Raw genomic sequence first — 12,028 nt, 5'->3', positions numbered from 1 at the left:
TAGAAGACATAGAAGTTCCATAGTTTATGGTCTATGGTTTGCAAACCCTATTTCCTTCTCTTTCTCTCTTTTTTAAAACACTAGGATAGTATATTTTCTTCAGTCTTTTGTCAACTTTCCCATTTTGTGAGACTTTTTTTTTTATCAGCAATGGGTCACCGGTCATATCAGTACTTGAGGATGCAGTCCAGGCCCATTAATTTGGGCAGATAAATGTTGCCGTATCATTTCCTCATTTATCCTGATTTCAGTTCCCTGCTAACCATTTTGTTCTATTTTTCCAAGTCCAAAGATTATTCTCTTTGGTGAAGAGAACTTACAAAATAAGATAGTTCACTATCTTCCCCATCATCCATTATGGTTATTCTGTCAATCACAAGTAGTTGTCCTCTTTCTCTTAGCATGGAGAAATCTCTCATTACACTCTGAGACAGGAAACACCCAAGTTTCTTAGGCTAAGTGTGAAATTCCATCAATCAATTTCCTTGCACATGCACATTGAAATAGTCTTAATGGAGTCACCACCAAGGGCCCCTGTGTATAAAGAGGGTACCACATCACATAGTTTCAAGGTTAATATATTTGACTTAACATTGTATCTGACATTCCATATTTTTATTTTATTAATAAAATATTACCCTATTTTCTTATTGGTATTCCACCAGTACGGTGATATATTTGTCCCAAACAGCATGCAGATAAAAGGGGATTCCTTCTTAAACTACATCCTCTTAATAATAAATAATTTTATCTACTATACACAACAGTAGGGCATTTCTGGTTAAAACAGCAAGCTTTTCTCTTTTTACCAAAAAGAAAACAAAACATTAATCTCTTTATAAATATTTTAAATACATATTTCATACCAAGGATATAAAAATAGCCTTTTTTTTGATAAATAAAGGAGTTTCATTTACATGACAAATAGCGTGCAACAGCTAACCACTGGCCGCCAACTCTATCTGGCTGATTGTCTGGATGGCATGCAGGGATAATTGTCTCTTTGCCTTCGAATAGCAGAAAAAAATAGATCAGCAGGAGCCAGGAGCCCCCGGAGCCCGACAGTGCTATGGATATTGTTCAGGAATGACAAACAGGCACTCAGGAAAAACCTTTGCTTCAAGCCACAAAAGGCTCCCACAACAAAAAGTGAGCCACAAAATTCTTTTGTCCTGGACTTCCAGCTGCTGTGACCCCTTGGGCTGTTTGGACTATTGCCAAATAGTCTGTGGAACAACCCAATAGGTTAAGACCGACAAAGAAAATGCTTTCCACATGCTTCTAGAATCTAGAAATTGTTTTCTATGGTATGTATGAGGTTCCACCTTTTCCTACCCACTAATTCTTTAATATTAGGCACCCCACATTGCTTCATCTCTGTCATTGGCAGAGAAAAGGCAAAGCAAAGCAGTCATGCAGCAATGACGTTGAAATGGGGAGTTGCATCGTATATGTTAAAGGTCCCCTTTTGGTCCAGTCATTATACATTGATAGCCTTGTTATCTTTCACATCTGTTGTGCTCGTTACGATTTCCAGAGGGAAATCTTCTGAGGGCTTTATGGGAAGGGATGGCATGCCGTCACGGTCCCAAGAGCCAGGCAAGTTTTCCAGGCTGAGAGAACTGACTGCCCCTTGACTGAAACTACCTTCCTCAGATCTGCTGGGGAGCACGAGGTGCAAGGATGTCTCCGAGGAAGAACATGCTGAAGATGAGAGAGTTGCTGAAATAGACTGGAGTGGGGTCAATGTGGTATCTGAATGGGGAGAAGTGCACCTTAGAAATTGCAAAGGACCCTCTCGGATGACCTGATAATGGGACGGGGAATAGTCAAGGCCTGAACAATGATAAAGGTCGCTGTCCAAAAGATTTTGCTCATTGGCTCCAGTTCTTTGGGGGCTGCTTCCAACAGAGGCACGCTCCATTTCCCAAACGCCAGACATACTGTTACCATGACAAAGGTGTGCTTTGGTACAGGCAGTCTTGCCTGCTTGCTTGTGCATACAAGGTTGGTGAGCTGTCCAAGTCATTCTATTCTGTAACCTCTCAATAGAAGGACACATAGATGCACTGTGAACCGAGCAAAACCCTGTAGGCTTTGGGGCCATTAATACATTTTCCAGAAGATTCATTATGTTCTTCATATCTTTGCTTAATTGTGAGACTTCTTGAGTTAAAGTCATTACCTGCAGCAATGAAATAAAGGAAGAGAGGATAGTTAACTATGTGACATTAAAATGGAGCTTCCGTAGTCAAGTCAATTCAAGTGGACCCATGGAAGTTACTTTCTACCTACTCTATATTTCTCCTGGATGAACCAAGATTGTAAATTTCTTGAGGGCAGGGACTGTTTTTGCTCTTCCTTTATATTCCCACAGCTCAGCACAGTGTTTGGCACATAGTATGTGTTAAATTAATTCTTGCTGAATGATTGGAGGGTTGTTAATTCTGGTGTCCCTCTAAGCATGAAATTAGGGAGCTGGGCTCTATTTCTAAGCCCAGCCCTGCAGTGGTTCTGGTATTCTTTGGAGCAAATGTGACCCTTGGGTCCATGCCACAGTACCATTCAACTGTAAACATAAACCTTAAATCCAACACTGATGTATCTTGAGAGCTCTCTGAACCAGAGATGTCAGGGATTTAAGCAAAGCCATCAGTATCATTTGGGATCATGATAGGTACTTTAGACATTTCCCTAGTTGAGATGAGCTGTTTCAGAACCAGTCCAGCCTAGTGATGATGGGGGCTGGGGTGGGGAGGAGAGCCACCATTGATCAGACTTATGGTTTGCCATCTTATTGGACCTGATTATAGTTCCATACTCCTGTGACAAAGATGCTATGATTTACTTTTATCATTTCAGAATCTTATCTGCTTATCTATAGCAAACATATCTTCTTCTATATACCCTGTGGCAAGAAGTCACATTTCCATATTTGTCGAGACCTACCAGAGACATGCATACATTGAAACTGATTAAATAAAGGATGGGCACTGGCTATGTAACCTCATCTTGTTTTCAATTTCAGTTTTACAAGAATTTTGGCAAAAATTTAAACTACAAAATATTATTTTACAAAAACTGATTTGCATCATGTAAGGAGCTAATCAGTCAGTTAATAAGGAGCTACTATGACCATTGTATCCTGGAATCTTTCATTCCATTTTGCAGGCCTCACTACAACAATTTCTTTCAAGCTCAGATTGTTAATCACATTGCTAACTCTTCAGAGAAAAGCCAGAGACATCCTGCCCAATTAAATAGGTATGGCCTAAGATTATCTTTCTTTTTAATATTTTTATTTTTCTCTAAATAAAAGGATCATATGATCATAGATTTACGCAAGTAAGGACCTTGGAGGTCATTTTGTCTAACCTCCCCCCTTTTACAAATAAAAAAAAACCTGAGGCCTTGGCTTGGTATCCAGATTGTGAAATGTAATAGGGCCCATATGGGAATGCAGAAGACAAGAGTCTTTCATTAGCTAATTTTAACTTTTTAAAAAATGAACTAGGTATACAGAATTCCAAATTTGGGACATTGATAAAGCAGGTCATGCATTCATTTTACAAATGTCAAAATCTAAATTCAAAAAAATTTCAAGTTTGGAGCAACCTCTGATATAGTGGAAAGAACATTGGATTTGAGGACCTCTGACACCAACTCCAGCATGCTTTTTGCTGTGTTATATTGTGTGATCAAGGGCAAGTCACTTAACCACTTTAGGCGAAATGAGGGGGTTGCAGGTGGTGTGGTATAGTGAAAAGGGTGTTGTCTTTGGAGTTATAGGACTTGTGTTTAAATCCTGCCTCCATTACTTAATATCTATTTGATCCTGGACAAGTCATTTAATCTCTCCTAGTCCTAATTACCCCATCTGTAAAATGTGGAAGTTGGAGTAGATGGCCATTAACGTCCTTACCAGGACCTTACCCAATGAGATACTGAAAAAATGTGATATTATAGACTAGCTCTATTGCACAGTCATTTTTGAAAGGGGATAAATGGTAAAGAGAGTCAAGGAAAGAGGAAGAGGGAAGGATATATCAGAGTGAGAGAGTGAGAACAAGAGAAAGGTAAAAGAAGAAGGAAGAGGAAGAGAGGAGGAGAAGGAGGAGGAAGAGGAGAAGGAGGAGAAGAAGAAGAAGAAAAAGAAGAAAGATAAAGGGAAAAGAAGAAAAGGAGGAAGAGGAGGAGAAGAAATGGGGGAATGAAGAGAAAGGAAAGGGAGAGAGTTAGAGGAGCTGTACTATACAGTTAAAGGAAAACTGTAGTGGTGGTTTAATGGGTAAGGGAGAGCTGTAAAATAGAGAAAAAGAAAAAAAAACATTGCTATGTGATGATAGTCATAAGCAGGCATGTTGTGCTGGTGCCCATAGCAGTTCATATGCTCATATTATCCTTCCCCATTTCCCAAACTTTCACCTAAGTTTACTGGAGGATTTTCCTTCTTACATCCTCCCTCCCATGGGATATTTCTCTCATATTACTATGGAATTCAATTGTAAAATGGAATTTGCTATAGTGTATCTATTCCACATAATGAAGTGAACCTGCATTATATTGACAAGGGGACTGGGGAGCGTATACACTTTGGGTGCTCTTTGACCCACTTGAAAGTTGTGTGGACATGCCTTCCACCCTCGCCACATGGTAGGATACGAATAGAAAGAAAATTGAGCTTTTGCAAAGGCAGACAAATTTTGTGGCATGTGCTGAGGTCATCAAAGGACAGCACCATGTGTAAATGGCAGACTAAAACATTTATTAAATATCCAGTGGGTAAATAGCATCTTCTGCAAACAAAGTCAAAGTCTGTCTACTGTAACACTCAGTGGAATATCTTGATAACATCCTTTTCTCAAAGGCCTATGAAAAATATCTACAACAGGCGAAAAGCTAGAATTCAGAGAATTTTTGAGATTGACACATTTTAGCATAGCTATATTCTTCCAACCAATTGGTTTAGCAAGAATACAGTTTAACTTTTCTTGGTTATTTATTTAAAAATGTTAACTTGCACTTTAATGAGTTTAGATATATGATCCAATAGTTCATTTGGAGACATTATGGAATAAAGTATAAGGAGGCAGAGTTGCAGTCAGGAAAACTGGAGTTCAGATCCTGCCTCTGACACATATTGGCTATGTGACCTTGGGCATCACTGAACCTCTCAAAACTCTCTAAGATAGTACGTTGCAGAGTAATTGTTGATCTGTATTGGTAGAGCAAGCTTCTTTTGTGAGGAACTCTATACCAATGAAACCAGAGGACCAGGGGGAAAATGACCTAATAGAAAACATGATCATGTATATAGGACTGGAAATTAGTTATGACTAGCCCAAGATCACATAGCATGTATCTGAGGTGGAATTTGAGCCACACTATTCCTGATACCAAGTTCAGCACTCTATGTACTACATACACTAAGGATCTTTGGTTTCATCAGTGTGGACACTCCTTCCACCAATTAGATGATTTTACAGATGACCTTGTATAGTTGCTGCGGTCAATAAATTCACCCCACTCTGGCCAATCTTATCATGAGCTCCTAAGATCATCTTGTATGGTTCTCAGGTAATAGAAAAAAAACCATTTTGTTATCAGTTCATTTTCAGAACCTTTCCAGACTGATAGGACCTGCTGGAGCTTGTACTATGCTGTATAGGACTTTGAGACTCCAGAGTCATTTAGTCAGTCAATAAGCATTTATTAAGCACTTACTATGTACCTCAGATAAACTGTTAAACACTGGGAATAAAAAAATGAAAAAGAAAAACTTTGTTCTTGACTTCAGGGAGCTCACATTTTAATGGGACAGACAACTTTCAACCAATGTACATACAAGACATACAAAGAGAGAAGGCACTCTAGTGATGGGGTAGGAGGAACACTGAGAAAGGCCAACTATAGAAGGCAGGATTTGAGTTTAACCTTGAATGAATTCAGGGAAACCTCCAAGTCAAGATAATAAAAAGTTTTTGAGGGGAATGAAAAGTATACAACAATTATAGTGCCATCAAACAACTATTTTGGGTCTTGGCATTTTAAAGACACAAAAAAGAATGCTTTCATTGCAGAGGAAACTAATTAGTTAACGTGAGCAACACGAAGTAATGAACCCAGTGAACAGGGATGTTTCCTCTACCATCAGTGGTTGTGAATGAGATTCTTAGATGGTAGATTACTGTCATTGTGCGTGTGGGAAGACACCCCTGCCATTCACCTGAGTGATGTGAGGGGAAATAACCTGCCTAAGGCAGGGCATGATTTCCCATTCCCTTCACCAAGACAAAAACATCTGTCAAAAGAAAAGAAAAGACTTCTCCAGAGGTTGATACTTTTCCCCACATGAAGGAGACAACTTACTGGTTATCTCCTTAAACAGCATGCCTGTTACCAGGAACTGAGGGCTCATTACTGTGATGGTGATGAAACTCTCTGAAAAATGGGCATGTCAGAGCAGGATTTAGCTTGGATCCTCCACTGTACTTTAGGGTTTCCTGTTGGAGCTGTGAACACAGGGTACTTGAAGATAGGAATGACCTTGATATTCTTCACCAAATTCTGGCTCCACAGAGAAAGCAAGATTTGGGGCCTTCCCATGTGTGGGAAGAAGACAAATGTTCACTAAAGAGAATTATTCCAGAGCTTTGTGCACCTGAGGATCTAGCCACCAGATTTAGAGATGATTTTCTTCAAATTTTAGCTGTAAAGTGTTAGGTAGGCTGATAAGAGGCTGCCTGGGATGGTGGATGGGAGTTGGCCTTGGAGTCATGAAGACCCAATTCAGATTCCTCCTATGTTACCTCTGGAAAGAAACTTCACATCTTTGTGACACCAGACAACTTTGTAAGTTACAGAAAAATTGCTGATTTTTTAGCACTTTCTGCACAGGGAGTTCTGGGAAAGCTATGGGCTCTGGAGCAAGAGGACCTAGGTTCGAATCCCACTTTCAATCCTTCCTACCTGTTTGACCTTGGATAAGGCATTTGACTTCCTAGGTCTCAGTTTCCTTATCTATAAAATAAAGGTATTGACCTGGATGGCCTCTGAGGTCTCATGTCTTTACATACGAATTTATCTCATATCCATCTTATATCTCAGTGGACTATAGATGGAGAGCTCAGTTGAGTTCTCAGTCGAGCATTTTCAGAAAAAAATAAATGCAAGTGCATTGTAGAAGGTTCTATCTTAATTATATGGTTAAATATTTTTCTTAGCTTAGGAACCATCTGATTTGGAGTAACTTACATTTATTGGTGCCCATAGCATTGAAATACTAGATCTACATCAGTGATTCTCAAAGTGTGGTCCAGGGACCTCCACAGGGGCCCAAGACTCTTTCAGGGCATCCACAGGGTCAAAACTGTTTTCATAATAATTCTAAGAAGCTTTGATTACTAATGCTTATTAATACAGTATTAGCTACCATACTAATATGGCATTAGAAATAAAACTTAGTATTACTATGAGAATAGTTTAATACTTTGATTCCTAATACTTACCATATTAGACATAAAAACATTTTAATATTATTATTAATATATATTGATATGCATATCAATAGATATAATCCATAGAAACAAAAACTCAGGAGTTCTTGATGATTTTTAAGAGTGCAAAGGGCTCCTGAGATCAAAAAGAGTTAGAACTCTTGGTCTAGACCAAAAGTAGCTTGATATCCTAGAAATGATAGTAATAGTAATGATATGATGATGAGCAAAGTTAAATAACCTAACCTAAGTCCTCACCAGTTATTTTGTTTTCAACTCACGTTTAAAGGGTTTCTGATCTTGAAGAGTATTTTTGGCTTTGATTTTATTGTGGGTCATAACTTAAGTACAAACCTGTAGGGGAAAACCTACCTGACTGAAGAATATGATATTGTTGATAAGAGGCACTCTTTGTTCTGAGTCAATACAGTATGGGTAGGTGTTACAGCTGTTAAAACTTAATACAGAAATTTGTTTCTACCCAACCTATGAGTATTCCCTGAGTTGCCAAGAGAAAGGTGTAATTTCCCCGGTTAAGAATCCATCTCTCTCATTGTACTTCCTTCGTAATTACAGACATCAGTCTCATCTGACCCAAGAGTTCTCTTAGTCTTCATTCTTCCCATTGCTATGTCACTTGTCCTGATATGAACTTGATTTCCTTTGGTATTTCTACTTCCCTGGGAAATTGTTTTTCTTATTTGCTCACCTCCATCTCTCATAACTCCATTATGAGAACCAAGTGACAAATTCAGTTTGGTTAGTTGATTTTATGAGCTAGCAGTTGGCATGTAGGACCTTCCAATGATGTCTGATTGAAAAGTTCAGTGGGAGGGCAACAGTATTGCTTCACAGATTTATTTTTTGGTTGAAATGGCAACACCTGATTAACTTAAAAATATCAAGGAAAATATCTCATATATAAGAGCTATATTCAAATGAATTTTCTACCATCCTTACTCTCTAGACAAAGAAGGGGACGCAACAAGCACTTGTTAAGTATTCACTACTATTTGTGCCTGGTAGTGTGTTTAGTGTTTACAAATATGGTCTCATTTAATCCTCTCAACAGCCCTGTGAGGTAGGTGCTATTATTATGGTCATTTTACAGTTGGGGAAACTGAGACAGACAAAGGTTAAATTACCTTTGGGACATATAGCTAGTATGTGTCTGAGCTGGCTTTGAACTCAAGTGTTCTTACCTTTAAGCTCAGTACTCTATCTACTGCACCATCTAGATAAGATTGGCCTATGTAGCTTTTCTTGTAATGGAAGAAGCAATGACATCATAGGCTCAGCCTCTGACAATCACATAAATCCAGCTTATTTTGAGACACAAAACTCATAGGAAAGTACACATGAAATTTGCCAGGTTTTGTTGATTCTGTCTCCAAACACATCATGAGATATCTACCCTAGGTGCTCATTTTCTAGTTTGGGTACTTGTCTCTTCTTGTCTTGATTTCTGTGATAGCCTCCAAATTGGCCTCCAATTATCCTTCCACAAAGCTGCCAAAGTGATATTTCTAAAATGTAGATCTGACTATGGCCCCTTCCTTACTCAAAAATCTTCAGGGGTCCCATTCACCTTGAGGATCAAATGCAAAATCTTCAGCCTAGTATTTGAATTTCTCAACAAAAAGGCTTCCACCAAATTTTTTAGTCATTTAATTTTAGTCCTCTGTTTGAACTCATTAATCCAACAAAAATGAGTGGCTGACTCTTTCCCATAAATGACATTACATCTCTTCTCTCCATGCATTTTACACAGGTAGGCCTCCCCAAGTCCAGAATGTTCTCTCCCCTTATCTCTGCCTCTGAGAATCCCTGCCTTCCTTAAAGCAAAGTGCAGAAGTTACCTTTTCATTAGTCCTTTCCCATTGTCCCCTGTTATAAATGCTCTCTCCCTCATGATCTTGCTTTGTTTAATTGATTTGTATTTGTTTGTGCACGTGTTCAATTTCCCAAAAAGAATGTTACCTCCCTGAGGCCAGGGACTGTTCTGTTTTTGTCATTTTATTCCAACTGTCTGGTGCACTATTTTACCTACAGTAGGTGCTTAGTGAATGCTTATTAAATTGAATTGTATTTGCTAGAAGATCAAACCATTTGGGGTGGTCTTTCCAGCTACTCATTTGATGATCTCTTTTTTCATAGCAGACATTATCCAGGGCACATAAGAAGCAGCTAAGAGGTATAGTGAATAGAGGTACTAGCCCTAAGTTCAAATCTAGTCCCAGACACTTCCTATCTGTGGACCACGGGCAAATCAACCGCTTAGCCTCCATTGCCTTATCTGTAAAATGGGGAAAGTAATAATACCTGTATCACTGTCTTATTGTAAAGATAAAACGGGGTAACATGTATGAAGCACTTTGCAAACAATAAAGCGCTATATAATATTTATTATTATCAGGAGTTAAACTAATAAGAAGGCTCCTTCCCCTTGACTTTAGCTAATGTATTTTACTTATGCGACTTGACTTTGGAAGGGTGAAAGAGCTAAATTTCATACTCTCTTTCATACTCTATGATACCTGTTTGAGATCTTCTTGTTTAGTTGTTTTTCAGTCATGTCTGACTCTTTGTGATCCCTTTTGGGGTTTTCTTGGCAAAGATACTGGAGTGGTTTGCCACTTCCTTCTCCAGCTCATTTTACAGATGGGGAAGCTGAGGCAAACAGAGTTAAGTGACATGCTCAGGGTCACACAGCTAGCAAGTATCCGAGGCCAGATTTGAACTCAGGAAGAGAAGTCTTCCTGACTCCTAGCCCAGCAAACTATCCACTGTGTTATCTAGGTGCCCTATTTGAGATCTAGAAGTGGATATTACAGTTAGGTCTTGATTAGTTTGATTTATGAAAGGATATGGACAGGGATTACACAGAATGGGAAGACACGGGATAGTTTGCTTGTGGTCTGAACCAATGACATCATGGAAACATGTAAGGCTCTGTTGTTGTGTACATTTTTTATTTCTTCCTACTAAGATAGTCTCCCTCATGGTCTTGTCATGCCATGTGGGGAGAAGAAAGTTGTGATTTTCCTCCAGGAAGCAGATGGGGAAGCATCTGTTGACATAATCATCATAGTTCAAAAAGTTCTTGACCCGTTGCATAGTTTTTGCCAAACATTGTCTGCATTTCCTTGCTGAAGACAATTTGCTTCGATTCAGTGGTACTAATTACAGGGACTGGCATCCCCCCTCCCACCGTGGACACTCATGCATTTCACAGCCTTTGATTCAGGTAATTAAGTGGTGTTTCATTCCAGCTTTTGTGGTGGTATGAAGTTAGCACAGAATTCAGAAAAGTTCATTCAAACTCAATAAGCTGGCCCAGCCACAAAGACTATAGAAATAATTCCATCTTTATGTCTCTTGATTCACAAAGCACTCCCTAAACAAATGCACATCCTTTATCCACTAGCTAAAGTAATAATCATCCTTCTGCACTTGTGTAAATTTCTTTTGAATGAAGATCTCAAACATTTCTTTTAAAAGTCAGTCTATGGGCAGCTGGAGAAGCCAGAATCCAGGCAGTTGAAGTGCGGGGCCTGGGGTCACACAAGAATAAAACACAGTCCTCTCTATGTTTCTAGGTGCAGCCAGTACCTCATAACCATGGGGTTTTATTGCTGGAAGAGACCTTGAGATCACCAAGTCAGCTCTCCAACTTTACAAATGAAGAATCAAACCCAGAGAAACACAGTGATTTGAGAGCCAACATAGTCCTGAACTTGAAATCAGAAGATTCCTGAAGCTGAAGGCACATTCTAAAACCTACTAACTGTATGTGTAGTCATGTGCAGTTACTCTCCTTCTCTAAGCCTCAGTTTCCTCATCTGTGGAATGGGAATAGTAATATTTGCTTTGCTTACCTCCTGGGTCTGTTGTGAAGAAAAGAAGGTCAACAAGAGAGTATTTAGTACTTTCTATGTGCAGGCACTATGATAATTACTGGGGATAAAAAAGGGCAAAAGCAGCCCCTGCCTTCAAGAAGTCCAAAATCTGAAGGGGGTGACAATAGGCAAACTATGCAAAATCAAATGCATATGGGCTATATTGCAATTCAATCTCAGAGGGAAGGTGCTCGCATTAAGGGGGGTGAGGAAAGGTCTCTTGCAGAAGGTGCAACTTTAGTCGAGTCTTGAAGGAAGCCAGTGAAGCCAGGAGCTGGAGACGAGACGAGAGAGCATTCCATCCATGGAGAGCAAACAGCCAGTGAAATGCACAGCTGAGAGATGGATTGCATTGTGCAAGAGCACGGAGGCCATTATCACTGGATTCTATAGTGTACGCAGGGAAGTACAGTGTAAGAAGAATGGAAAGGTGGAAAATAGTCCAAGCTATAAATGGCTTTAAAGGCAAACAAAAGATGTTATATTTGATCCTAGAAGTAGTAGGGAATCACTGGAATTTATTGAGTGAGTGAGTATGTGTGTGTGTGTGTATGTGTGTGTGTGTGTGTGTTTGTGAAGAGAGAGGGAGGGAGAGAGAGAGAGAGAGAGAGAGAGAGAGAGAGAGAGAGAGAG

At 39.3% G+C, this 12,028-nt stretch overlaps 1 protein-coding gene across 1 annotated transcript in view; it reads right to left on the bottom strand.

Annotated features, from left to right (window-relative positions):
- Positions 1 to 1,480: 1,480 nt before the first annotated feature.
- Positions 1,481 to 12,028, bottom strand: part of KCNH8 (potassium voltage-gated channel subfamily H member 8) — a 406,714-nt gene continuing 396,166 nt past the window's right edge. Inside the window, exon 16 of the mRNA XM_027872528.1 lies at positions 1,481 to 2,185. Within this exon, the coding sequence (XP_027728329.1) occupies positions 1,481 to 2,185 (705 nt within the window). The remainder of the gene's footprint in view (positions 2,186 to 12,028) is intronic.

Source organism: Vombatus ursinus, unplaced genomic scaffold (genome assembly GCF_900497805.2).
Source record: "Vombatus ursinus unplaced genomic scaffold, bare-nosed wombat genome assembly UNPS02014799.1, whole genome shotgun sequence".
Taxonomy (NCBI): domain Eukaryota; kingdom Metazoa; phylum Chordata; class Mammalia; order Diprotodontia; family Vombatidae; genus Vombatus; species Vombatus ursinus.
This window is presented reverse-complemented; position numbering and strand designations above follow the sequence as displayed.